This window comes from Hylaeus volcanicus, chromosome 1, assembly GCF_026283585.1.
Source record: "Hylaeus volcanicus isolate JK05 chromosome 1, UHH_iyHylVolc1.0_haploid, whole genome shotgun sequence".
Lineage (NCBI taxonomy): Eukaryota > Metazoa > Arthropoda > Insecta > Hymenoptera > Colletidae > Hylaeus > Hylaeus volcanicus.
Window position 1 is genome coordinate 763,078 of NC_071976.1, and position 27,593 is coordinate 790,670.

At 48.0% G+C, this 27,593-nt stretch overlaps 1 protein-coding gene across 19 annotated transcripts in view; it reads right to left on the bottom strand.

Moving 5' to 3' along the window:
• LOC128872406 (protein muscleblind) overlaps nt 1–27,593 on the bottom strand; it is a 282,172-nt gene that overhangs the window by 187,225 nt on the left and 67,354 nt on the right. Inside the window, exon 4 of one of the 19 annotated variants that reach the window (XM_054115170.1) lies at nt 1,727–9,295. The exons of the other annotated variants lie outside the window; for them this stretch is intronic. Coding sequence (XP_053971145.1) covers nt 9,212–9,295 — 84 coding nt within the window. The 3' untranslated portion in view covers nt 1,727–9,211. Of the gene's footprint in view, nt 1–1,726; nt 9,296–27,593 lie in introns of those variants that run through there. 19 annotated transcript variants of the gene reach the window in all.

The following is a 27,593-nucleotide window of genomic DNA, read 5'->3' on the forward strand; positions in this document are numbered from 1 at the left end:
TAGACTAGCAAAGGACACGGTTGCGGTGTTAACAAAGAGGGATCGAGAGTTATCGTAAAAGCTAATGCTTGGACCACTGTTCGACATTTACAATAGAGACATAGGCGTACGCATCGCAATCGTCTTTCAAGATTTTTAGACGATGGGGAACGAGCGGGAACTTGACAAGTGGGTGCAGCACGAACTGAAAGACTCGTTCAAGTTCGGAATCTACAGAGAGTCTTTCTTTCAACGAGTTGTTACCTTTGAGAAACAGTGAACCGGGTTTAACATTGCAGAATGTTCCGACTAGTAATGAAATATGTTTCTCTTACGTAATCCGTACTGTTCATTTTAAGACCAATAATTTCATAGAAAGCGGTGCATTTATTCGGTGCGAGAGACGTGGTCATACGCGAGAAAGACGTCGAAAATATCCGCGTTCGCGCAACCGGTGTTGCGTAGTCGGAGGTCTAGAAATGTTCCATTAATCTTCCACTTTCCACGGGGCAACGTGTCGGTAACGTCGAAAAGAAGAGCCAGACGAAAGAGAATCCCGCCGTAGGTGGGAGACGGAGATTGCACCGTTAAAGGTGGTTGATTTTAATTTCACGGGGCGCGAGTCTTCGGTTACGGCTGCGAACACGACCGTCTAAGCGTCTGGCTTCGTGCTACGTTATATGGTACACGCGCACGTGTGTGCGCGTGGTAAGCCTGGCCTGCGAACGTGTGCGTACACGAAGAATATGTGTGGCAGCAGGCACACCCACGCCTACCATCTGCATGATGCACGAATGTGTACGGTCCGTGAAGCGTCGCTCGCACGGCGCACAACAGCCCTTCCATGGCATCGATCCTGCATAATGGGCCATTATGTTGCCTGATTTGCACATTATCCGACGACTCGCGCGACGTATAAGCCGCGAACGTCGGGGCATTACCGATTCTAGCCCCCCCGGCAACGATTGTATCGAGGCTGTAGACCGACTGATCGAACGAGAAAAAAGTCGAACGACACGTTACGCGACACGCCACACTTACGGATTTCAACTCTGAACAAAATGTCCCTGAACCGAGTAATCCGAACACGCCGATGCGTTTCAAGAGTAGACGCGGAAGAAAAAACTACCGATGGACGCGCGACGTATCGCCGAGAGAAAGAAAGATCAGTTCTCGAAGTAGATACGGAGGATCGTACCGTGTCAGACGCTTTAATCAGACACCGCAAGACCTGCCGCCGATACTGTAACACAGCCTGTTTCGTTGGTTGCTACACTTTTTACCATTTTTTGAAAACTCTCCCGATTCCTGCGTGAAATTTTCTTGCGGGAAAAACTACGAGGTCTGTAACAAAGTTTGTTAAACTCCGCAACTCGGATGTCCAACGTGGCTAGCAGCTGAATTCGAATTTGTACAGAGTTTCGACTAGCATAGAGATTGGTATAGATCTGGAATGAGCTGCAACTGCAATATTGCATTCGGATTGAAAGGTTTTGGACTAGGAGCAGGGGTAATAACTTGGGGCAAAGTTTGGGAAGGTTTCGATGGAAGACGCCGAGACCAAGATGACGCGGGATGCGGATGACTCGATGTTTACAACGAGTACGGGTCACCCGGAATCCGAACGATAGAGCGTACAAGAGGAACTAACTATGCATTAGAAGTAATTGACCGTGCTTTGCACTCATAGTTCCGGCAGAGTATTAATCAACAACGAATGAATGGCAACGAAGCCTATTGGAGCTAAACAAGCTATACACAGTTTAACCGAAGTCACGGCCCTATCGTGAAAGATGACACAATCGTCGTTCTTCTACCATTCGGTTTTTGAAAGAGTTCCACGTTCACGGGAGCGCGTACGCTACTCTGTTTTCTGTTTTACGCGCGAGCGACGCGTGATATACGCGCGTCGAATATACCCATAAAGCTGCGAAAACTGCACGAAATTGTATCGTGTTGTGAATCTCCGTGAATTTTACATACGCGACACGGATGATTCATGATTCCAGGTGGCTCAGCAAATCACGCTGTGTCTCCCTCGCCTGTCTTTTTCTCTCTCCGTTATAAACGAGTCTCTCTGGCGGTCTTGCTCCCTCGTTGGCGTGCCTCGTCCTCCTTCAACGAGGACACAGTCAGTGAATGCACGCATCGTGTACGGTGTATTATCTATAGGGCGACTGCTACAAACGGTGTGGGGTCGGAACAGAGACAGCTAATTATTTAGACACGCTTGGACGCCACCCCATCGATCACTCCTTCGGAGTTCCTCTCTTCCTCTTTCGCTTTGCTCGCCCTCTAACTCGCTTGTTGTATCTCCGTCGCGCTAGCTTCCTTCCTCTTGCCCAACCTTCTGCTCTTTCTATGGACGGTTACGTACAGAAGGTAACGCGAGCGAGTTAAGCGCGCGCGAGCGCGTAACTGGAAGCACTTTCCACTCGGTTCTCGCGAAAGAGGCACTGGCGCGTTATCCTGCAACCAAAGGATGGGAATGGGGTCTTTCGAGGTGTTAGGTACGACCTTTTATCGTGTTTCGCCAATTATTTGTGCATTTGGTTGGCAAGCTACGCTATATTCGACGTCGTTTTCATTTTACATTTTATTCGACTACCTACCCTTAACGAGAGCCGGCGGTCTCGATTTTCGCGCACGTGGACAACGCTTATGCCAAAACTATCGTTTCGCTCGAGCACGTCGCGGGTGGGAATAACTTCCGGGCATATTTACTCGAATGCTCGGTATACTGCTACCACGGTGTGTCCTGCGCGATATTGCCTCGTGAGAGCGTGTTGCTATGCGTACGCGTGTGAATTACGAGCGGGCTAATGTACGAGCGCGTCGTAGAATGAAAACTCGAGTAAAATACAACGCTCCGCCTGCGTCGGCTGATAAATCGTGTCGCGAGATCTCGATATTAAGTTGCAAGTGTCAGGTTTCGGCTCTTGTATAGTGCGACACTAATCATGACCAGGAATTAATTTTTTAAACGAATGGAAATTCGGATCGTCGACACGTACCGAACGTTTCAACGGAGAATTCCGCGTTGGACGCAATCGTGGGCGCCGAAACAAATATCTGCTCCCAAATTCCTCGAGAAAGGAGCGTCTCCATGTTCGGCCATGTCACGAAAAACACTTTCCCGGGAATTACGGGGGGAACGAGCGGGCGTAAAATGTGGAATCTTTCGCGTACGATCCGAACGGAACGTAACGCGCGACGCGTTACCGCGTTTTCGGCTCGGTTCGCATGAAAATACACGCGAACGCGAATAGTTATTTACCGGAGCTCGTATACGCGACGGTTATGTCGTACGTGAGCCGCATTTAATGCCGCACCGACCAATAGTTTGTAAGTGTTTTACCGTGTAGTTTTACGACAGTAGCTCCCGCGTATTTCGAGCCTCCCCTAAAAAACATTTGGAGACGGCACGCGTGGGTGCGTGCTCGTGCTCGTGCTCGTGTTCGTGCTTGTGGTCGTGCTCGTGTGCCCCTGGCAATTTTCACGGGAATATTCTCAGCCCGATAAGAACCCATTCTAAGCGTCCATTCTCTCATTTTCTTGCTCGATCTCTGTCCTTTCTCGTCTTTATACTCTTTTTCGGTTCGATCCCTCTTCTTCGGCTTCCTTGAGCAAGATTTCTCAAGCTTCCTACTCTTTCACGGTCCATTAGCCGGCTCGTTTTTCGACACACGCGTTGAATTCTTCAAAGTTCGTCCTATTATTTTGCCTCGACGGAACGCGATGCTTTTTCCGTTGACTAATTCGGATCGCTTCCGATCAATTGCTCGCTCTAATTCTCTTAATCGCGAATAGTCCTTTTCCGGATCAGTGGTGGTGTTTTCAGGTAACAGTTCGCAATAAACGATTCGGTTTCGGGTTGGGTTTGACGCGGTTCGGAGTCCTCGCAAGCCCATCGCCGAAGGCTGTTCGCGAAACCAGGACACAAGCCGAATCTTTCAAAGTGAAAGTGTGAACAGCCCTGACCCGTGCTGCAAAATACTTCCTCAACTATACGTTACAACGTTTCTTGGCATACAGATATACGCATGACCCGTGGCGAGCCTTCGAGCAACTTCTCCGTTAAGGGAGAACACCACTTTTCGAGTCGAAAAGACGCTGATATTTGGACATTTTTCCTTACGATATCAAACGTTGGACCACTCGGAGAAGCTTCGAAGTCGACACCCATTTCATTACACGCGATTCTTCGCGACCTGCATGCCCAAGACGTAACGTTTCGCCTCTACTTGGACGATTCTCCGCATGTACGGATGCGCGAAGTAAAAGCTCGATATGCACTCAGCTATAAATTTGCAAGATTCGACCGAACTAAGGAAAGAGGGCGAAGGTTTCCCGGGAAAAGGTGGCACCTCCGCTGTACTCTCGGGAAGAAAATTAAATTTAAATACGGAAGAACATGTGCAACTACGCGACACTGGCGCCTTGAATACGCGAAATGGTAAAAGCCTGGATGTAAAATAGATCACGATCGAAGCGATCGAGAAAATGTGTTACTCGACTTGACGAGCGAAAGGAAGAAAAGTGAAACACGGTTTTATTTCTTGAGAATGGCAGGATAACTTGGAACCATACATACGTTTCCAAACTCGTATTTACTAATTGAAGAATTTAGTTATTTCAAAACTTTGCTAGTCTGTAATAGACTACAAAATCAAAATTGAAATTCTCTTTTTGCCGAAAGGATTAGCCAAAATGACGATAAACGAATCGGTCTGACAACCTATGATGTCGTTCGTTTGTCGGATATTCAGTTTCGTATTCACGAGTGATCTCGCGATACTCTGTATTTCGGTATCCATCCGCGAACGAAGGTGATTTCTGGTCAAATAGACGCGAACATGTAATCAATGGTGATGCTCGTGGCCTCTTCAAAGCACGCCTCTATTCTGTATCCTTTGACACCGATCCTCCTGATGCGGTCTCCATCGTTAGAATTTATAATTTTGTGAACAGCGAATGTTCGCATAGGTTCCATGCTAGATGGGCAACCCTTACACGTTTGGTTTCGCGCAGAGTCGAGAACTGTTTCCAGTATTGGCCGGTTTTGGGGATTTTGTCCCGGTGGCGTGCAACGCTAGAAAGTAAAGCGTATCTCGGGGGACAGAAACGAAAGAGTCGATACGTGTGCGCACACGTATCGGGTGGAATCGCTCAGTTTCGCACTCGCACACAGCTCTGCAGAGCACATTCGACACAGTCGTGGCACGCGAAGGCTGGGTGGCTGTGCCACGGCGGAACACAATATTGCGGATCAATAAACCTCAATAAAGTCAATTTCTGTCGCAAAGCATCTGAATACAGGAATTTTGTATTCCGTCGGCTAGGCAGCCGGCTGGGCAGGGATCGTGTCCCGAATACAGATTAAGTATATTTTATACCGTATCTCGCCGAACTCGCGCGTACGTTTCTCTCTTGCTCGCGTTTCCCATCCACCTACGCTTCCACCTTCAACCTCCTACCCACTTTTTCGCCCTTCGCGTGCGTTGGCTTCTTCTTCCTCCTTCCACGCTGGGAAAATAACAAAAGAGGGTCTCCGAGGGAAGAGAAGTATTCGCGGCTTCTCCAGAAATGCACGCGTCGCGTCGCACACACGCGCGTTTCGCTCGTCCTCGTCTCCTCGTATAATTTGTTTCGAGCGACTTCGCGACTTTAAAGGCTCCCGAAGCCGCCCCGCCGGAATTTCGTTGGCTCGACATATTTTCGCCGGGAATACCAATATCTTCTGCTCTCTACTTCGCGCGTCGCGTCCCCGGGAAAGATGGATTAGAGGACGCCCCTCCTGTGAAAGCGTAACGAGCTCGGCGATCCGACAGTCTTACCAAACAGCTCGTTTATTAGGTGTACGAACAAGTAAGCCGCTATTTGTCCATAGTTGCGCGAAAGGCTAATTTAAATTCCAAATGTTTTCTCGCGATTTTCCGTCGCGACGACGGTAACACGACTTTGCTAAACGTTAATGCGTGTCGCGAATATCGATCTCCGATAAAACACACTGTGCGATTCAATTAAATATTTTTTTTTATTATTTTTTTTTTTAATTGCAATTTGTTTGATTGGAATTTGCAGTCGTGGCAGCGTACATCGGAGTTTGCGGCAAATTTTGACCCAGATTTTGTTGTTAACGCCGACCAAATCGAATTCGAGTACTCGGTAAAATTAGTCTAAATATTATTTTAGATCCTGGTAAATCTATTTCTTTTCAATCGCTAACGCTTCCCTTCGAGCGATTCACAATCATCGATAACACGACGTACAAGCTACGGTAATTTAGGTATATTTCGCGTAACAGGCCAAGGAACATCCGTGTGCAGCGGATCAAACGGTCCGGTGTATTCCACCGGGAACCAAGACCAGTTTCCGAATACATTAATTTGCATTCAACAGGAACGAATTAGCATCGAGAGGATCAAAATCTTGAAGACGACGGATCGAGCACGTCTAGAAACCCTGAAGCGTGGAAACGGTATCCGAGCTCAGGGGCGATAAGAAACATAGAAACACGGTAGCTAGACAATCGATAGAGCTGGCCGTAACCAAAATGATATGCCCGAGGAAAAAAATAGTTTAATCGCTGTCGGAACAATGAGGGCGAGAACAAAGAAAACCGTCGTGCTTAGAACAACGCCAACTTGCACAGCCTCCGGTACGCGGTTCCTGTCGGAGCGAACAGGTTTTAGTTCTCACAGTGACGTGACCACGATGCCCAGAATTTCACGGTGATCGAGCCTCGGGTTCGCAGAGTAATCGAACGTTGTAGCGGACGATACATGACCCACGAACACGGCTATCATGCGTTCTAAGATAATCGATCGTTATTAGACCGTCGCGTCCGTCTGGTGGATCAGAAAAGTGTAAAGTAAAGGAAAGTAAAAAAGGAAATCGAGTTGCACGATTGGCTCCTCGTTGCGAAACGCGAAAATTCTAAAAACCATCCTGGAAATAAAGCGATGCCAAAGCGGCCAGGCGCGATCAAATATTGACGCGGCCAGCCATAAATGCGATTTTCGGCTGACTGTTATAAACGTCGAATTATCGGCCTCGAACGGACGTACCAATAATAATATCGAATAAATTCCGTTCCGCTACGCGGACATTTTCATTAATGCGATTATCGAGCGGATTCGAGGTCGCAGAGGCGGAGACGAGTCGGCGACGCTGGTCGTGCGGCATAATTCATTTCCCTTGGCGGCGGTGAGAGCGTCGAGGGTTTTTGGCGCGACGAGCCCGAACCGCGGGGACGCGAACTTCCCCAGTCCCGATAATAAGAAGAAAGTCGAGCTTACTGGAACGAAACCAAGTGGCACATTCTCGCTGGTGGCGAGGGGACCACCAAGTAATTATCCACTTCGAAAACTCGGCGCCGTCGTACCGTGTCCGAGACTAGCTTCAACTTCTAGACACGAATGACAAAATGCCCTGTCGGAATTTGCGAACGATACGCGAACGGAACGATCCTGCGCAGGGTTTCTCAAACTTTTCGGACCGTTGTGCATTCGCCTCGAGACGCCCAACTCCCCAGACGACTTACGCGCCAAAGAGAAAGTGTAAAAAACTCTCGCGAAGAATGAGAAATAGTATATATTTGCAACAGTGTTCGGTTGACAGTAATATATGCAGTCGGTAAAGCCACGAGAGACTGATTAATGTTTCGTAGTCGGGTTTACGTTCTCGTTTTATACAACTATTTAACACTTTCATTGTGTTCGTATCCCCTTGCAACATTAACGATACAACCGGTGTGACAGTGGTTGATTTCGTTTTTGTATTCAACTTTCTCGAACGCGAAGCATCGGTAGATTCTTATTAATCTTCGCTGTATAGTTCGCGATGGCTCGTCTATTATCTCGTTCGTCCAAGAGTCGTATCGTTTGCGTCTTACTTCGTTTTGACTTTGCATTTCACGCTGATAATTCAAAGCTTGTTCCTATTAATTCACCCTTCGAGTTTCATCATTCGCCGCAGATCCTGTTCCCATTTCGTTGCTTATTATTACACTGCTTGTTCTGCTTTTCCCAGTCTCGTATACGCGTAATCAAATTTTACGAATACTCTGACGTTTCTTATTTGTTATGACTTCCACGTACGATTCGATACAAGACACCGCCTTGGCGCGCCAATTTTATTACTGTTATAACGTTCAAGTTCGCGGCAACGTCTTCGCTGATTCTGGTCCGTAGTCTGCAACTCAATCTCATTTTCCTCTCTTCCTTTTTGCTCGGGCACGTTGCAATTTTACGCGCAACAAAGGCGTTGAACAAACAAACACTATTTCCTACCTTGCCACGTTCAACTTTTCGTTTCTTTTGGAGTTACTTCGCTTTACCTTGGTAACAGCGTAAAGAATTTATGTGAACCCGAGCAGAAGCCATTATGTAAGATAGAATTTGACATTATACAAAAAAAAAAGACGCGGGAAGAAAGGCAAGAGAAAAGACCATTCTCTGTAGTAGATTCGACGCGTGTCGTCTGAAATTTTTGTTTAATCCAACCCAATGTTACCTACCTCTAATGTAATCTACAGTATACCTTCTGGCTCACCGTCTACATCTGAGATCGCGTTTTACAAGTTCCTTCGTAGTATGGCATTCCAATCGCTTCTCTCGACAGTTGAAATTACGGTTAACAAACAAAGCACGCTCGCAGTTTCGCCGCAATTTCAAGCTCGCGCGGACGATCGAATTATCAACGCAAATGCCTCTCTATTACGTCGCGCTACGTATCTGATCGTCCATTGCGGGCCCGAGAGGGTGCAAATTTTAGTGCGAATGCCTGAAGCCGCCCAGCCCGGAAACACGACTAAGGGACCATGAAAAAGGTATAACCCCTTTTTTCCACCCGTATTTCGTCGCTTTACGCCTCCGTGGGATTACTCCCGGCCCTTTCGAGATCCCCTTCACGGTGCCATACGAGCGCCGACAAAACTCCAGAGCAGCTAAAGTATCACGACGCGAGCGCGTGCGACTTACGAGACGACACCGAACGCTCGTAAAAGCCACGAGAACCCGCTCGTAGCGACCTTGTACCTGGCCTCCGATGTACCATGTACCAGAACAGAGCTACGGCCAATGAAAATATTTTCATGGTCACCGTATTTAACGGTCAACCTAACGATTAGTTTCTCCAAAGGTTACTACTTAGCGTCAAATGGCTTACTATACTCGAGCTCGAAGTTACTTTGCAGCGTAAAGTGTGTAACTAACTTGTATCGACTTGATTACCTGCACGAACAATCACCCATCAGGTTCCTTGGATCGTAAATGAATTGAAAAATCACAGCGAGTACTCCGACAATGCTTACCTGAAACAAAAGAAAAAGATTCACATGAGCAAATAAATCAAATCAAATAAAGACATGGCGATCAGGATAATTGCTAGTTTGACCCGTATCGTGCATCATACATTGCAACACGGCGATGACTCTATTCGGAGTGCGCTGTTTGCCGATGAGGCAACTTTCACGAATCACGGAAATGTAAATACAGAAACGAATCATGCGCTACTGGTTTGCTGAAAATCCCCATTGGCTCCAACGAGTCGAGTATCAGAGCCAGGTAAGCGTAAATGTCAGATGCGGTAAACGTATCTTGCACATGTCTCGTGTATATCTTTGTATTTACATTTTTCGTTTCGTTTATGTTTTAAACGAACTCGTCGATTAAGCTACAATTCTATAATTAAAAGTGTATTTCACTCGGTGCATAGCGCCAAGCTTGCTTGGTCCGTCTATTGCCTGTTCCCAGCGATGGTGCACTTTTTCAGCGGAAGGCGATTCGACGATAATGACGACGTCAAACGCGGCTGTGGGAAGTTTTTTGCATCCAAAGAACCAGCATGGTACCGCGGAGGAATGCAATTGCTTTCGGTATGATGGCGGAAGACCGTAGATCGTCATGCTTGATATTATGCTTTATCGTAGTCGCGCGTCGATAAATCAATGTTTCGAAATGTCCAAATTGTTCCAATGGTAAATATTGTTTGATCGTGGGAAAACTGACGCAGGTTCTACCGAATCTTACACGAGAGACCTTGCATCGGTTTCTCGCTTATGGGGCTAAAAACAAAGGTGAAAATGCTTCCGTAACGAACGCGAATTACGGCTGAATTTCTTCGCGCTTGTCGCGTCATTCTCAGCGGTGGAGCTGGATGTTCCTTTTATAAACAGACAGCCGACAAGAAGAAAATTGCAGACGCGCGAAATATCCTTTCTACCGAGGCCGAGGCCATCGCTGCTCCCTTAATTCCCAATATTTTTTCGAGACACACCCTTCAGCTCGGGCTCAACTTGTTGCGCTTTACGAGCACGTCACCGCCCGCTGAAATTCCTATTTGTTCCGGCAGACGCGGGGAGAATGGCCAGGAACGAACTCGGCGAAGATGGAGAAAAAATAAGAAACGGAAAGGGTGAGGACTGAGCGGGCTCGAGCCGTGAAACGGATGGACGAGGGGTGACAGAAGAAAGGGCGTAAAAGAAATGTGTATATGCAAAATGGAAGGTAAAAAGAACGAACGCACGATGAGGCACGCCCGAACGTAGACTCGAGCACATCCCATTGGACATCCGCGATAGTTCCGGAAGACCTTGCCGTAGAAATCCAGTCTCGAGGGCGAATCTAGCGCTACCGACGCGTAAGGAAGAAGAGAAATAATAAGGGCGGGGCCGCGAGGGAAAAGAGCGCTAACAAGAGAAAAAGCAAAGAGCGACGGGGTGAAGAACGGGTCGGGGGACGGTCCGAGGAATAGAGGCCTCGAAGAATGGCAGCTGGAAAGAGAGAAAGGCGAACGGAGATCTATTTAGTACGAGGTGTAAGAAACAAATTGCAGGAAAAGGGTGAGGGAAGCAAGGCTGGCGAACGGTAGGGAAGTTTAATGACAGAGAATTGCAAGTAATGGAGGGTAACGCGCCCTATTTAACGCCTCCGCCTCACCTTATCCTATCACACGAAATAACCTCTGCATCCCTGTTAATATTTTCTTATCGTCGGAGCGAGCGCGGAGCCAGCCCGCGCGCCTGCCTTACGTGCATTACACTTCGACCCGACATAATCTTCAGCCTGCTCGTCCGACCGAATTATTACACTTCCAGGGCAAAATTTAGGCGTACTTCGGGATAACGTTTGTCCCTTCAGGCTTAGACGCGTTTCGGAGAAACTCCCGTTAACCTGACAACATTTTCAAATGTATACATCGTGGTCGAGCTGGTGTACAATTTCCTTAAAGAGAACAACGAGTCCTACAGATTTTCTTGTCGTAGCTGCTCCGAATCGCAACACCGCGTAAATGCCCAGACCGCGATTGGGCACAGAGTCGACAGGCAAATCAGCCGGGAATACTGGTCGTCAGGGATGATCTGGTACGGCGAGCGAAAGATCGCGCCGACGGATCGTGTATCGATCGCCCAAAGGCTTCGGGAACCCGAAGTGCTTCTCGGCGAATCAAGATATCGCGCCTCCTTTACGAGGCATCCGGTGAAAATCGTTGCGAAAGACTGAAATCACATTAAGCGAGCAACGTAACGAAGGTGAATGCAAACTGGCCACGAAAGGAGCGGACGAGCACATAAATGGAAAGGGAGCCAGAGACGGGAAGAGAAAGAGGCCGAAAGATAAAAAGAAGAAGGGTGGAGAGTGGGGGTGGACAAGAGAAAAAAGACTCGGGGCTTCGACGTCGAGACTCGACGCGTATACGAGTCAAGGCGAAACGAGGTCTGGTTTCGCGAACCTTACGTAAACCTGGTCTCCACCGTTCGAGCTGTCCCTCGTTATCCTTCTTCCTTCCTCTAGCGAAATATGGTATTACGCTGTGAGCGCGTAAAACGCTTTTAATTTCGTGTTTTTTTCTTCGACGCGGTTTCCCGGCAGTGACCGTTTACATCGCGGACTCGCCGGAGCTTTTCGCGTTAACCAGTTTATGTCTACCCGCAACGATCTTTATTACGACGAGTTAGCTATCCTCTCCAGAAAACGAGTGGCCTCCAACTCTTAACTGTATTCTACGAACAATCGTCGTCGGTAGCGGCACGCGGGTCGAGAGGTGATGCCAACAGTTTTTCCCTTCATCTGACCACAACGGGGAAGGAGGAAAACGCCGTTGAAAATATTCGATTTCCGCAAGAAGGAGGCAAGCGTTCTCCTCGAAAGTAGGCGAGCCTCTTAAAGCGTTCGGCACGTAGTATCGGAGCATCGAAGAGGGGCGGAACGATCCTCAACTTTGCACGGCCCTGATCGAACTTTCCAGAATCTCCGCCGACCCCTGCCTGCCTTTATTCTCATCATATTCCGACGGCCATTCTCGCCCTTATCTCGTGTTTTTCGTTTTGCCTCGGTTCACGAGTTGCGGGACAATTTGCCGAGCTCGAACAGCGAAGCTGTTGAATGTTAAAAACCTGGCAAGCTGTGTGCCAATAACTCTTCGACGCTCTTTTGTTAGCTGGAAAAGAATCCAACGCCGCTTGGAGACAAGTGAAATAGCATGTGTTTGATAAAAAATATGTCACAGAAAAGTTGCGATTGTTTGCAGGAAACTGGGAATGAACTACTCGTCGCCGAGTAATTTGTTTGCAGCTCGCATCTAAGCGTGGGCACAAAAGGGTTAATTTAAAAAGATACCATTCGTTTTTGAGAAAAAATTAGCTGCGGCGATACCCGCGTTCGAGTTGCTCGGAGAAAAAGTAGTCCACTTGGATGAACGAAGAAGCTGTAATATACGGAGGTGTTCGTGGCGGAGGCGGAGAACCGCTGCCGGAGGAACGAAGCCACAATGCCAACCGATTGATTTACGTTGCTCGTTACGCGGTCCACTGCTCCGAAAAGAGAAAAATAAATTGATAGAGGGCCCGTGTAGTGGGAGAAGAGGAGAAGCGGAAGAAAGATAAGGGAAGGGAGCCTGGAGAACGAAACGACGAAGGGAGAGCCGATCCTCGCGAAGGAGAACAGGATCTCGTCGTGAATGAGCGTGCGGGAAAGAGAAAGGAAGGGGAGACGGCAAAGGACCGCCGCTGCCGCCGCCGCCGCCACCATGTGATGAGAAATGCAAAGCGAAGCGGGCTGGATTTTGTCAAAGAAATACCGAGTTCGTTCGATCACGTCCGCCCCACTAATCGGGACTTTTGTTAAGATCAATGATCGCGTTTTTCTTCATTTCCGCCAGCCCCAAACTTATCCAATAAAGTTGTCGATTTCGTCTTCGGATTCCGATTCGGCACCCCCTGGCTACGTGACTTCGCCGCGAAACAAATTTCCCAGCTGCTAGCTCCGCGCCCCTGAACATATACTAATTTGGCAATGGACGCGGACAGTTTTATCCTCGGTGTTGGTTTGCACCTGGCATTTTGCGCTGGGTCGAGTCAGAAATAATGTCCGTTTCGAATGGTACGTCTTTGACAAGATCTGGCTCATAGGATATCCACGCGAACTTAAAAATTTACTAGCTGGACCTTGTTTGACCTTTGCAAGAATCTAGGATTTTAGGTTAAGTTTAGAGTGGGCACGTGTTGTGTCGCATTAATATGGTATAATAAAGGCGCTGCTAATTAATCAATTCTAACGAGCGGGAGGCGTATTGTGCAAGCATGTAAATCAAGGGCAGCAACGAGGAGTAAAGAGATATGACGCTACGAGCACTAGCCAGAAATGAATCGAAATAGATGACAAATAAAGTCGGCGTATATCGATTTATTCGTGACGTGTATTCGGTCGAACAATTAAACTTGGATCCGTTCGTTGATGAATATTTAATTCCATAATTTAAACTCGATATCTATTCGACGAGGAATGAACAAAGACCCGTTCATTTTTCATTCGCTAATCAAATTTTTATCCAGACAAGGATTCTGTGGATTCGCGATGGTAAAACTTGCTTTTATTCGAATAAAATTTCCACGCGAACCATTATTATAATTTACTGCAACGAGTATCATATTCAAAGAAGCAATCCGATACATTGATGGAAGCGTTCTACTTTTACCAATTTGTTATTCGACAAAATAAGTGCACTGTCAGCGTGTAAGAATACGTTGAATTACCTTCATAGACGGGTTCTAATAAGCATGGCATTGAGGCATAACAGCAGTTCGCTCGGGGAACCGAACAAGAGCTCCTTTGTCGAGTGCGCGCGTACCCAACGGATTTTCAACACCGATAGTCGCGAGAAGGAAGCTTCGTACGAACAAAATTCTTCTCCGGGTTTCAATTTCAACACCGAGGATAAATATTAATAAATAGCGATTAATTTCGAGAATAGAAAAACAAAAATTTTCAGTGAAAACGGATCACGAATGTCCTCTTCGTTGGTCTCTCATACGGCCACGACGAAAACTCACGGACTCTATAGCTTTCTTATCTAAATCCGACCGATCCGGCGCGATACCTAGTCCGCTCTCAATCTTGAGTAAACGCAAAGAGCCGATAGACGAATAAACGAACGGATCTCGGGGCAGATTCATCGATATTCGCAGCAGACGCGTGAGAAGCCAAACGGAGCTCGGAACCCAAAGAGACGAAATGGAGAGAAAAAAGGAGACAGTGGATAGGTGGATAAAGGAGGAAAGAAGGCGCCAATATCTTTCGAGAAGTAATCCTAGTCATTAGTGTCTCGATCGGTTTGCTCTAATACTGCCAGCCCGGTATATCCTTCTTCCGGACTCGCTTCTTCCCTGCACGCTTGGAAGAAACCGATCCACCTCCGCCCCGTCAGGTGACTAATGGAACCGAGGACTAGTCCTGATTGTAAATGCAGATGCAGTCGATACAGACAGACCTGCACATCTACAGTCACGCGATTACTCGCGACCTTGAACCGGGATGGAATAAAAAAAAGCAGTCGCTCCATTCTTCGATATCAAGCACTGTTTGTGGAAATAATTTAATTAATTTTTATGTACCGGCAACTTGCGTTGGCGAGGACTCTTTTACTCGAGTCCAGTGTAAAAATTCTCACGTGGGCGATGGAATTACTGTACGTGACGCGTCGTATAGGAAGAAAAACCTGATGGACGCCATTAAACCGAGAAATTGAAAGGAGCATCGCGTAAAGTTTCAATAGAGTTTCACGGATAGGTAGGATAACCGTGACGATAGGATCGTTGGTGTGGACCTAGGCTTTATTATCGTCCGAAAAGCCAGTCGGCTATTAGTTGCGTTTATGACCGCGAGGAGAATAAAAAGTAATGCCACGTGCCCGTAGTGGCGAGAGGAAGGATAACAGGGGTCACCGATGGGAAGAAAAGGTGGGGTTCCGGAAGACAAAAGACAGAGGGTTCCACCGAAAGAAGAGAGGACGAGAGCGTGCGTAGGGGTAATACGGCTCACCGAGCAACAACCACTTTTACGATGGCCTCGTATCCGTGGATATGCTTTTATTCTCGCGCGGCTGTGGAAAGACATACGTTACGAGGAAAATCGAAAGACATCGGCGCAGCTTAGTCCATCCTTCCCCACGTCGTATATACGCGAGTTAAGACTCCCGCTGTCTTTAATTTCAGAACGAAGCTGCGATGAGTCTGGAAAACGAGCAAAATACCGTGCCAAAGGAGAACATTTGCTCGTGCGTGTTTTACGAGCAGATCTCCTCTCCCATCGATGGCCCCCCTCCCATCGCGTGTTTTACCATCTATAAAATTTAATCAAGTCGCGATTGACGCGCACCAAGAATGGGGATAACGGCGGACGTCTTTGGACACGAGAAAACTCTTTCTTTCTCTCTCGATCTGCCAAGGGAGGAGAGGAGGCAAGGCAAAACCTCGGCTCGATGCTTTCAATCAATGTCTAGACCGCCTCTTGTCACGAAAACTTGCCGCACTGGGTGAACCGAGGCGAGGCCAGAGCCGGTTAAAGGGAGGAAAAAAATTGATAAAACGCGTGCCTCGGTTCCTTGAGGAAGGACGATAAGGTGAGGAGCCACCCTTGTCACCCACGGCACACTGGTTTGTACCTGCTCCCCATGCTGATAAGATACCGATATACATATGCGCGCGAAAAGTTCAACGCTCCTTCGATTTTCCAACTTCCGGCGAGCAGACATACCCAGCGTGTCCGTGAACCAACTACCTTTTCGCTGAAACCCAAAGCTTTTGTCGTACTTTTCGAGGCGAGTCGACCCAACCGTCCGCTATATTCAAGGAAATTGCTCGAACTTCGCTGTACTGTTTACTTAAAAAACAAAAAAACAAAAAAAAACGGTTGCGCGATACTCCAAAATGGCACAGACTGGAATCGACTAAATTGCTTCCAAGTGTACTACTTGACACTTGGATTCTAATCATGTTCCGACTAGTACTGTACGAACGAGTTCTTAATTCTATCTGACCTCCTGACCGAAGTCAAAGGTTTCCGAGGGCCTCATCGACTCCCTTCCATTTCACTCTGAGCACGATTTCCCTCGAGAGGGGCTGCGAGGCGGAACCCTCGTTGTTTGCCTCGTGGATGGAGTTTCAGAATTTCTCAGAGCTACGATAATAACCCTGGAAGAAGGTCAATCTTGCTTCTAGAATCGACGAGTCCTCGAACGAATAAACAGAGCGAATATACTTAATAAAGAGACACCTCGACAGATTACGTCAGAGAGTGCAAAAGTAACGATCACGCGCATAAATAGAGCACAAAGAGTCTTGATCGCCAGCTTGCTCCAAAAGCAATATGTACACCACTGTAAGTCCACAGTGCACGATACGAGCACAGTGGCAGATATCCTACGACGATATGAAACCGAATAGCGAACGAGAGAGGCCCTACACCCTTAGAAATGAATTCGAACGTACAAGAGGATGGAATCGATCCCCGTTAAAACTGCTGACCTCGATAAACGGCCGCGCATATCCCGCATAATTGTACAATAGGCCACTCGCGCTACAGATTTCCATATCGTCGGGCATATTGCGCGAGTATTATCTTACCATTTCACGGCGGAACACGAAGGAAAATTTCTTCCGAGAATCTTAAAATAACGATTGTTGTTTTATTCAAAGAAAAAAAGTCCGTTCAAACAGGCGTTATTTTAGCGTGAAACGATCGAGACGGCACAGCGAACTTGTTATTCCATTAAACGGAATGGCGTTATTAACGCTTGCGCGACTCCCAAGGACGCGGCTAATTAATAAACGGCGTCACTATTAGGCAAATATCGTACTAAACTTCAATTGGTTGGTTGAAATAGTTGTTGCGTAATCGACGCGATAGGATCTATAGCTGACAATTGGCACGGTGATATTTAACCGCTTGACTATGAAATCACATTTCAAGCATACATTTACGATGAAATTTTTATACGCGGTGAACGAGAGCGAGGAACAGTCAAAGCCGAAGAGAAACAGTTCCATGAAGTGGCGAGTATAACTTGGTGATAGATTCTTTGGAGAACGCCATGGCAACTTGTCAGAAAATACTGTATCACGAAACCAGTATCCCCCGGTTGCAAGATTGTCCTGGGAGTTTGGCCTACATATGCAGCCGGACCGCGTCTGGGTATCTATCGCTCCAGAGAATCTCAAAGTGGCGCAAGACGAACTGTAATAGGTCGAAAACCGATGGCAAGTTCCCTTGCTTGCCAGTTTCGATTTTAAGCCATCCCCTTAGATTTTCTCGTCGTTCGATTTACACTTGATCGCGATACTCGACAAGTTTCGCGGCGACGACCGCCGCGAAACTCTCGGCGTCGTATTTGGACGTTTGACTTACTGTCTTAACGGTTTGTTTATTTTTGCCCCGAAGTAAATCTACTCGGCGAGAGGTATGCGCGCAGCCGCGTGGAAACTCGCGAACGCCCGTGGAGAGATTTGGTCGAAAACTTTTCCTTTGCCAGCCGAAAATCACGCGCATCTCGAAGATGACACGCCCGCGTGCGTTTTAGCTAGAATTAACGATCAAAAGCGTACGCACAAACATTTAGACGTGGCCAATTTGGGCGAGAGATCTTCCAAGACTCTAGCTAAAGTTTATACTCGAACCGCAGACAAAAATGATGTATTACGAATTAATTGTTTCGCGTTAAATAACGATAAAGACCGCGTACATCGTATCGTACAGCGAGTTCGAAGCAGCTAATTAAACGCGAGAAGCGTCGATCTCTCTACTCGCAATCAGCCCGAAACGCTTATTTTGCCGTTCCACGCGACCTGAAATTTATGCGGGGGGAAAGAGTAACGGTGGTTAACTGGATCGAAGGGTGAATTATCTCGAGATTTTCCACGAGGAGATGATCGGCGGGGATCGATCACCGCGTACATAAGCGTCTCGAAAGTGACTATTCTTAACGGTTCGTACAACTTTTTCCTTGTCGATAAGACGCTGATTTATTACCGTCGTTGGGCAAAGTAAACAGTGCTCGCAACAGCGAACATTAATCTGTAGCCCATTAGTCGTGTGTCGACTTTTAATTAATCATTCGTCCCGCGCAGTCTACCACTTTCTGGCGTGGCCCCGTCGAAACTGAAAAGTACCCGATGGAAAAATTCTCCTGCTCGAGTTCGACTACCGTTCTCCGCTCCCTTCGTGCGCTTTTTCAACGCGTGACATCTTTCACGACGTTTCCACGTTTGACGTTCGAAGAGTTTTCTGTGGAAGAAACGTTCGCGATTCGATTTCAAAGATTTCAATGGGCTTGAAGTTTCTCATGCTGATACAGGAACGCTATCGTCGCTTCGGTGGATGCCGACTTGTCATTGGATCAAGTACGTATCGCGCTCGCGTTTCGGTAGCGAGACGACTATGGATTTTTCAATTTCTGGTTTACGGATCTTTGGAAGAGACGATACTTTCCGCTGCGAAAACAAACGAAATTCGATTACAAAATACCCCTCGAGCGTTAAATGGCCATTCGCCAAGATTTCCTATGATTGTAATAAATTTTGCGTATTTTGTTTGGCGTCGATGAAGCGTTTTTCCGTGAGCGCTTTAAACGGAAACTAGGACGTCGGCTTTAATGCCTATTAGCTACGTTGGAAATTGGACGCACCATAAAAATTTCAGAGCGGAGAAATGACAAGAGGTGAGACCGCTGGGGCTCCAGAGGATGAGACGAGGGAACGGACTGGGAAAATAATACTGGAGAGAATGATGAAGAGTGGAAACAAGGGACGGGGTGGAAAGAATGCGAAAGAAGAAACACGACGACCGCGGAACGAGGCAAAAATGAGAATAGGCTCCGAGAAAAATACCTGGTTTAACTCTAAGACGACTTTGGTCGATTGCTCGATCGGTGTAACAATTCATCTCTCATCAAATTTACCTGTATTTATAAAAACGAATATTTAAACGGTGGTGTCGTAAATTGTTTGAAACGAAAGGATTATCAAAAGTCTGTGACACACGCAAAAGCAATTGAAACATTTGTGGAAGACGTATAATTCGAATACTCGACGACAAAGAACGAACAATTTGTCACGAAACAAGAGATACTGGCCGAAAATATTATCCACGTGTACCTGGTTTTTCCCGTTTCCGCTCACTTTAACACGAACAAATTTGCCAATTTCGTCGTGTAACAAGTTTCCCAAAGCCTGGCCAGGCACGGCATATTCCAAACGCGATGAATTTCTCTAGTGCCGCTGCCCGACGCATTCGCGATCCGTAAAAGTAATTAAATCATTTTAAAACGCGCGCAAAGAAGTATCCCGACCATGCGTCGAGATTTCGATTTAATTATTCGTACGAGTGCACGATGAACGCCACTTGAAATCGCACATTTTATAATGCAACAGATTTTCTCGTGTCGAAAATAATCCGCTATGTACGGCAAATGTTTGACGCGTAGTTGTAGGAAACCGCAGTCTACCCACGTTGCAAAAGCACGTTAAAATCGGAGGTGGGACAGCTCGAGTAGCTTGTAAGTACTGGTGGCTGAGAGAAAAAAAGAGATTTTTCGAGCGCGTTGCACGGACGCCATCCACGGCGAATTTTGGCTTTTATCGCGTGGCCAGGTCGAGCCAGACAACGGCAGAGGTGGACCGAAGTAGAGCGTAGAAATAAATGGGAGCTGAAAATCCTACGACGTCGATAACAGACTCCGAAATTAGCTGGCCGTACCGAATTCCCAATGGAGATTGAACGGGCTCGTTGCGCCTCTGCTATCGTGAATAACTACGTTTAGTACGCTGCCAGTAAATGGGCTTGCTAGTAAATGGGTAAACGTATATACGGGGACGGGTGGAAAATCCCAGTAGCCTGGAACTGCAGGGAACACGTGATAATTAAAGTTACAAAAATACGACGGCTAAAAGGGGGTGGACCCGGCGCGAAGGGAAAAAACAGCGAAAGATAGACCCCGTCTCTCGTGCGGCAGATGCAACTTTCATTGTAATTATCTTTCTAATTGTTCCCCTGTCCATCGGGGCGAAGGTGAAATAAGTATAACGCGTTTCTCGTATTAAACGGGAACCACGTCTCAACGATCCGTCTTCGTGCGCCGCCAACTGAAAAACACTTTGTCGTAATAACCGTCTTTAATTGTAGCAAAAATGGAGGGATGCGATTTTTATTTACTTCTGGCCGTCCAGATGCCAAACGATATTCGAATCGAGGCAGGCGAGAAACGAGTTCCTTTTCGCACTTGATAAAATGCAAACGACTATGAAAAGCCTCTCTATCATTTAGTCCCGCGGTATTAGCCTATATACCCTGCATGACGAGTCGCTGTTCGCCGACGTATTTAAATATTCATCAGGGTCGTCTCAGCCGTGTCGCGCACACGGTTATAGGAAAACGATGGAAGGAGCAACGAAGACGCAATCGACATTTGGATAGACGCAGTTCGGCAAAAACATTCTCGAAAACGGAAGTGCCCAGACGACGCCGACGGTTATCGATTGGGAATGACTTTCGCGCAAACGTGTCGGACGAGAAGCACGATAAACGCGATAAGAGGTAAGTGCGGAGGCAAAGAGGAGACGGATGAAAGAGCAGATGGAGGAGCAGGGGGAGGACGGGGCTGGGTCGAAAGTGTCGACGAAAAGCCGTACGAAAAGCTTCGCTTCAAAATTGCAGTCTCCTGCTCGCGGCAGCGATCGACGTTCCCCGATAAACTAGACGGAACGACGACGCTTTCGGCCAAAACGACGGCGTTCCTCGCCTCGCGCATCCCGTTGCTCGCGTGAATGAGAAACGAGGAAAACACAAAATTGAGAAAATAGAAACTGAAATGATGAAAAGCTGTCGCGCGACGCGTATCGCTAGTGCCAGCCATCTACCAGTTTACGATGTAGACGTGCGAAGAAACAGTCGTTCCGCGACTCGAAACGATCCACTTATCGTCAAATAATTACGTTCGCTCTTAAAGAGAATCGGGAAGAATCGATGATCCTGTGTCGGATGATCGGTCGGATGCGAATGGTTTTCCCATCTCGAAAATCGCAGTCCAGCGGAACGAACGATCACTTGTCGAGAAACCGGCGACGTCTCTCCATAAATCGACGGACAAACATCGGTTCCGTTCATCGAAACGGTTACTCTCCCTCTCGAGTTGTCTCTCCGCCTAGACGAGAGGAGACACGACGAGAACGAGCGAGCGATGTTCGCTGTCGTCCACAAAATTCTTAGTCGCGGTAGGTAGTCGGAGGGAAAAAGAGAAAAGCGGAGAGGAAAAACGGGAGGAAAGGAGGACTGTAAAGACTCCGAGGAAGGTTTCTCCTCGCAATCAGGACATCGTTTTCCACGAGACGAGTGAAATCGGACCTGGCGGCGTTCTGCCGCAAGAGCCGCAGGAACAGGGACGCGGGAGGCGGACTGAAAATAACCCAAGACCAGTGGACGAATCGTGGGGTAGCGGAGAAAAATGAAAAAAGACAACCGACAGGCTGGAGGAACGAAGGGAATACGTTTGCTGCCTCCACCGATCTAGCCATTGCGTCGGAAGTCCTCTCGCGAGTAACTTCCAATTTAACGGCAAACGGTCACAGGCGTCCACGAAATACCGCTGCACAATGAAATTACTGAAAATCTGTCCCCTCCACCTCTGACGACGACAGCGAGAGCGAAACGGAAAATGGGAATTATTAACGTTCGAATTTAATTCCTCGCAATGTTTTCCGCGGTGCTGGTCACGACCGTGCTGGTCCTTGCATACAAATAAAATTGTTTCGCGGTTCGGTGATTATTTTTAACGATCGTTACGGTGCCATTCAAGAAAATGGCCGGGGACGAAAGTTGAAGATATACCCATCCCGGGAGCTATCAATCCGCGGGAGTGTTTCTCAACCCTTTGCGCTTTTGTCTCGACTTGGAGCGATCGAGTAATCGAGAATTCATTTGGTGCACGGTTATAGTTAAATCGAATATCTCGTTCGTTCTTGGGCTGGTCGTTGACGAAACGAAGCGGTTCGCTGTTCACGAATGGGAACAAAGCATTTCGCGAAAGGCTTTTCTCGTGCCGAGAACTTACACGGGTTACCTCGAAAGAGTTTTCTTCTGATTGTTTCGACGGTGTCCGTCATTTGTGTGTCGGTAATAAAATTTCCTATTGCCCGAGGCGACGCTCGGCCCAATCAACTTTGCAAAACTCAAATCTAATTACCGCGGCCTTTGAATCAGGGACAAAGGACGAAGGAAAGAGGAGAGGAGTCTTTTCGTCCACCGCGCAGGATTCTGCGTGATTGACAAAGAAGGAGCGAGAGAAAGAGAGAAGCTCCGAAGGACGAACGTAGCCAGACTCAAAGGAATTCTATTCTATATCCTTGGCGCAACTAGCCGAAACGTCAGAAACTAACTCCACGTTTTACATGCGAACGAAACGTTGCGTCCACCTTTGTTAACTACACGGTGACGCAAAGGTCTGATCCCCCTTGATGGAGAAGAAGGACGATCGATCTACGGATTCTGTGATAGTTCCCTGTTGCGGTAATCGTCTTAAAAATTCTGACAAACCAACAAGTGAAATCCGTCGGAAGGGATCCGTCGGATTATTCAGGTGAGGGCGTGCAGGTGAGCGAACCACGTCAACCGTGAACCGCGATTACGCTTTTCGTGGTCGCTTAAAGTTAGGCGAAGTAAAGTGCCCGTGGGCTGTGAGCATTACCGCAATTAGTCCCAATGAAGTCGTCCGTCCGGGGACTCTGCAAACACCCTGCATATTTAACCTCACCGGCAGGTCTCTCCCTCGAATATATATACTCCGCCGGCTTACGAGAAAGCTCTGTCTTTCTTCTCGTGCAGTCATCGACCGCCAAGGGATCGGGGCAGTCTGGCCAGCCACCATCGATTTCAAAAGATGCCGTCGTACTCGCGGAATGGAAATTTAGCGCGAGAAACGTCCATGCTTCGTTGTTCCCGCCCTTTTTTGCATGGTTTCGCGGGGTTAAAATGAAGTCATCTTGGAAGAGCAGTTCTATCCGGTACGAATTACTTGTCCGCCGCAAATTCGACGTCGGGCGAGCATTCCAACGGATTCCAACGTGTTACGTGGTACACCGATATTAATGAACCGCAACCATCGATCGGATGGGACGGCGCTGAATCAGTGCCGAATTCTGTTCGTAATAAATAGCATTTTCGAACGTCACGATCGGTTTCCGAACGCTCAGAAGCACTCGCTGGTCCCAGAAACAGCCAACAAAGAGAGAAACCAGGAACCTTACCTACTTTCCTTCGTTTCGTTTTGTTTCGTTTGACCTGCGTCACAGTACCTTCATCTTCTCCGCGGTCCCTTCCAACAGCTTCTCTAAGTAACCAATGACTAATTGTATTCAATTCGTCGCATTCCTCCCTCTCAGAGGAACCTTAGTTTTAGCATCAACGACGAGCCACCGCCAGATGTTCACCGACACTCGAACACGTTAGACCGGTTTTACCTTATGCCCGTTTGAAGCCTACGCTGCGCGAGTCTTGTTCGTTTCGAGGCATGCGTCTGGTAGAATAGCTTCGCCAAAGAGACCATTAGCAAAACGACGCAACGTTTGCAATTCTACGCGACACAATGGCGTCGTATCGTCAGGGTATTTATTAATTGGCCGAACGGATTAGTTCTGTTAACGGACACGTATCAAACGGTCGTAAGCCGCGGCGTTGAACGGATGCTAGCGATGTAAATCGGTAGTCGCTACGATACAACTATAATGCAAATGAGAGAACGATAGACCGAGTCATCTTCGGTTGGCAAAAGACGAAACGAAAGATCGCGAAGGGGCGCGGAGAGATCGAAGAAAAGAGAACCCATCGCCGGGAAGATAGGCACGGCTGACGGATTCTCGCGGGTAAAGGGGGTCTGGGTAAAAGAGCAGTTAGTACGACTCGCTCCGTTGATTCCTTAGACGAAATACCTTTCCTCGATCCTGCGTCTGCTAGTCGTCTCCGTTCCGCCTTGCTTCCCGCTTCATTTTCTCCCGCGTATTTCTCTCCTTTTTCCGGCCTCGTTTTTACCTTCGCTCTTATGGTTTCATTGTTTCCAGCCCCGTTGCCCTCTGTATCGCGAGAATTTCGCGATTCCCTTGTATCCCCTTTGACGATTAACCCGAGTGACCTTATCCAACGTCCTCGACTTTCGTTCCGATAATTTTTCATTCTGCTCGCGCACTCTTCTGTCTTCCAGCGCTACCGTCGCGTCAACGTCGGCGGGCAAAATTTCTCGCTAACTCGTCGGATGCCCTTTGTCCTGTCACGTTCGTTACCTTTCGCCAGCCATTCCCCGATCTTTCCTTCGTGTCGTTGTATCGCTTCGTGCTTCCTTTGATCCTCTTTCCACATTTCTTACGACGTTTCTGTTCTTCGGTTAAACGGACAAAGAGGCTTCCTCGTTCGAGAAACTAATTAGAACGGACACTTTTCATCGAACGAAATCATATCTCGATGTTTCGGCGGTGGCCGCGCACGGTCTCCTTCGGGGACGCGAGTCTATGCAGTTTTAATCCATAAGCTCCGAGGACGTCTTCGGTGTAATTCTAATTGTTGAAAATTGGAGCTGAAAATAAATTACGTTACCATTCCTCTTCCTCGCACTTTGCAAACACCTTTTCGCGACTTTCTACCATCGCGTTTGCGTCTCCCCATTTTGTCTCGTAATCCTTCTCGAGCAACCGACACCGTTTTCCTTTCGATTTCACTCATCCGAGTCGTCCCTAAGGCCGTGGTTACACTCGCCGTCAGAGGCAGCCGAGTCAAGCCACGGCGCGCGGCGCGGCGTTTCCCTGCTGTCCTTCTCGTGTTTCTGTCAGTAGAAGAAAATCCGTCGCGGCCAGTTCCCAAAGCCTACTTCGATCTCCGGAACCACCGACTTCGACGCTTAAACGAGAACTCCTACAGACGTCTGACGACGCCTGTGGGACCGTCAGATGCATGCGGATCCGTTTGTTCTGCCGCATTTGCCTTCGATTCCCCTTCGTTCCGACCGCAACGAGTCGCTCGCGATTAGTACCGTTTCTCGTAGCTGCGTTTCCGTCGTGTAGAAACGTTGTTCTCGCAATAAAATTCCCACGACTAAAAATATTCTCGACATTTGCTTAAACAATCGAAAAATAGAACGGATGGTTTATCGTTATTTTGCGTTATCGTTATACCGCGGAAACGCGTTCTCGTAAGAGGAAGGAAATGTCGGAAAACAGGACGAACCAGACTGTCTTCTTCGGTAACGTCTGGCCTCAAACGACGACGAGACGTGTAAACTTGAAAGTTTTCGAGTGGCGAAGTTCTCACAGAAGAAAATGGAATTCGTTTCCCCCCGAACGATCCTGAACGTCCATTGCAGGAGTGGCGAGAGACGAAGCAAAGGGGCGGTTTATACTTCGATATCCAAATGCAATGGAAGGAAAGAAGCAAGGCGGTTCTCTGTGCGAGCAGGGAAGTGAAAGAAGGAGAAGGAGAAGGAGAAGAAGAAGAAGAAGAAGAAGAGGAAGAAGAAGAAGACCAGGTCTGGCAGAGTATAGGAAGAAATGGAACGATGGGTAACAACACCGACAGCCGCGCGTTTCCTCATAGGCCGCGGCCATAGAGATACGAGAGATGAAACGAGAAGGGCAGAGAAGAGCGGAGAAGACGGCCAGCCATAACTTTCGATCCCTCGGCAATCTCGGTTTATAGGGAGCTCCTCGCATGACAATGCGGGCGGTTCGGCAGGTGGCGTGCTAGAAGCCTAATTCGACCGGCAGCACATGCCGCTCGTAAACCACCGGGACGAGAATCCGGGAGCTGCTACAACGGCTTTTGTCATTTGTACACGTGCTCGACGCTGCGAATGTAATTTCGACAAATTGCAAGGCTATAATGTCGGTTCGTGATCGACGGGAAAAATCCGCACCGTCGGTTCGTCGTCACCGATGGAAATGGAACAACCTGCAACGTCTCGATGTTAGATGGGAAATCCTGTGCAACGTGGCAATTTTCCATAAACCTCGAAACTCGTGCACCAATTACACGGAAAAGTAGCGGTGACATCTCAGCGAACAATTTCGAGCAACCTTTACTCGATCCAACTACCGCAGCTGATAAAACGATTTCGCTGACCCTTACCCACGGACCGTTGCTACAAACTTAACGAAGAAACGTTTCGAGTACCATCCAGTCGTACCACGAGCAGGATTAAAGAGTTCGTCATTCGAGTGGACGGGTGGTCCGGCGACAATTTGACGCGCAAAACTTCAATTTCCCGTAAACTCGACGTCTCTCCTAACTTTATTGTCGCGAAGAGTGCTGACGAATAGGAAGGCTGGAAGCAAGCGAACGAAGAAGGGAGCCAAAGGGGAGGACGAGGTGCAAGGGGCGAGGGACGAAGCAAAAAGAAAGACCGTCACGGAAAGGTGGTCGGTCGTTCTCCCACAGTTCCAGAGTTGGCTGCGGGGGTTGGAGGTTGGCAAGCCCGAGTCTAAAATTCTGTCACGTACGCGTCATAAGTCCTTCGCGCCTTTAAGTAAGAAGAGTAACACCGCACCAACGTCACTCTTCTCGTATACCACGGTGCCCCGAGACCCTAAGTACTTTGGACTTGGTCTATAACTACGTATGTACAGCCTAGCAGCCGCTTCTCGAGCGACGAGACGAGCCTGTTGGCGCTTGAATGCCCACAGAACTTCTCGAGCACGTTGAGACAATAATTACGGGGGCGTTGTTCTTGAGATTGTGGCAACCGGTACGGGACGGTACTCTGGCTGTCCTGCCAACAAAAAGGAGACGAAAATAGCTGGAATTCGCGATCGCCAGTCCTCTTCGAGTGGTCCGTTCGAGTTCCACGAGTTCCGAAGAACAGTTCTCTAGCGCGGTCCATTCGCATACCGATAACTGGCAGACCGATTTTCGAAGGTTAGACGAGGTACCGTTTCCCCGTGCCGTGAGTTCGATATGAAATCTCTTTCCACCTCTTCGCAGGGATGAAAACTACTCGCAATTCTAGCGGAAAGGTCTTCGAGAACTGGTCCCCTGATTCGTCGACCGGTCTGAAACTAAAATTCTGTCACGTCCGCGTCATAAGTTCCTGGCGCCTTTAAGTAAGAAGTAACGCCGCGTCTGTTCGCGTACGACCGTGCGAGTACTCGAGTTGGTAAGTACTCTGGGCTAGATGGAACACGGTTCCAGCTCTGCACGATCGAGGAGGAAGCTTTACCACGGCGTGGAAGAATTCCGTGGGTGACGATGGGTGACCGAACCGACGCCGACGCCAGAGGTTCCTGGGAAGACTCTACGGAGGTTTGC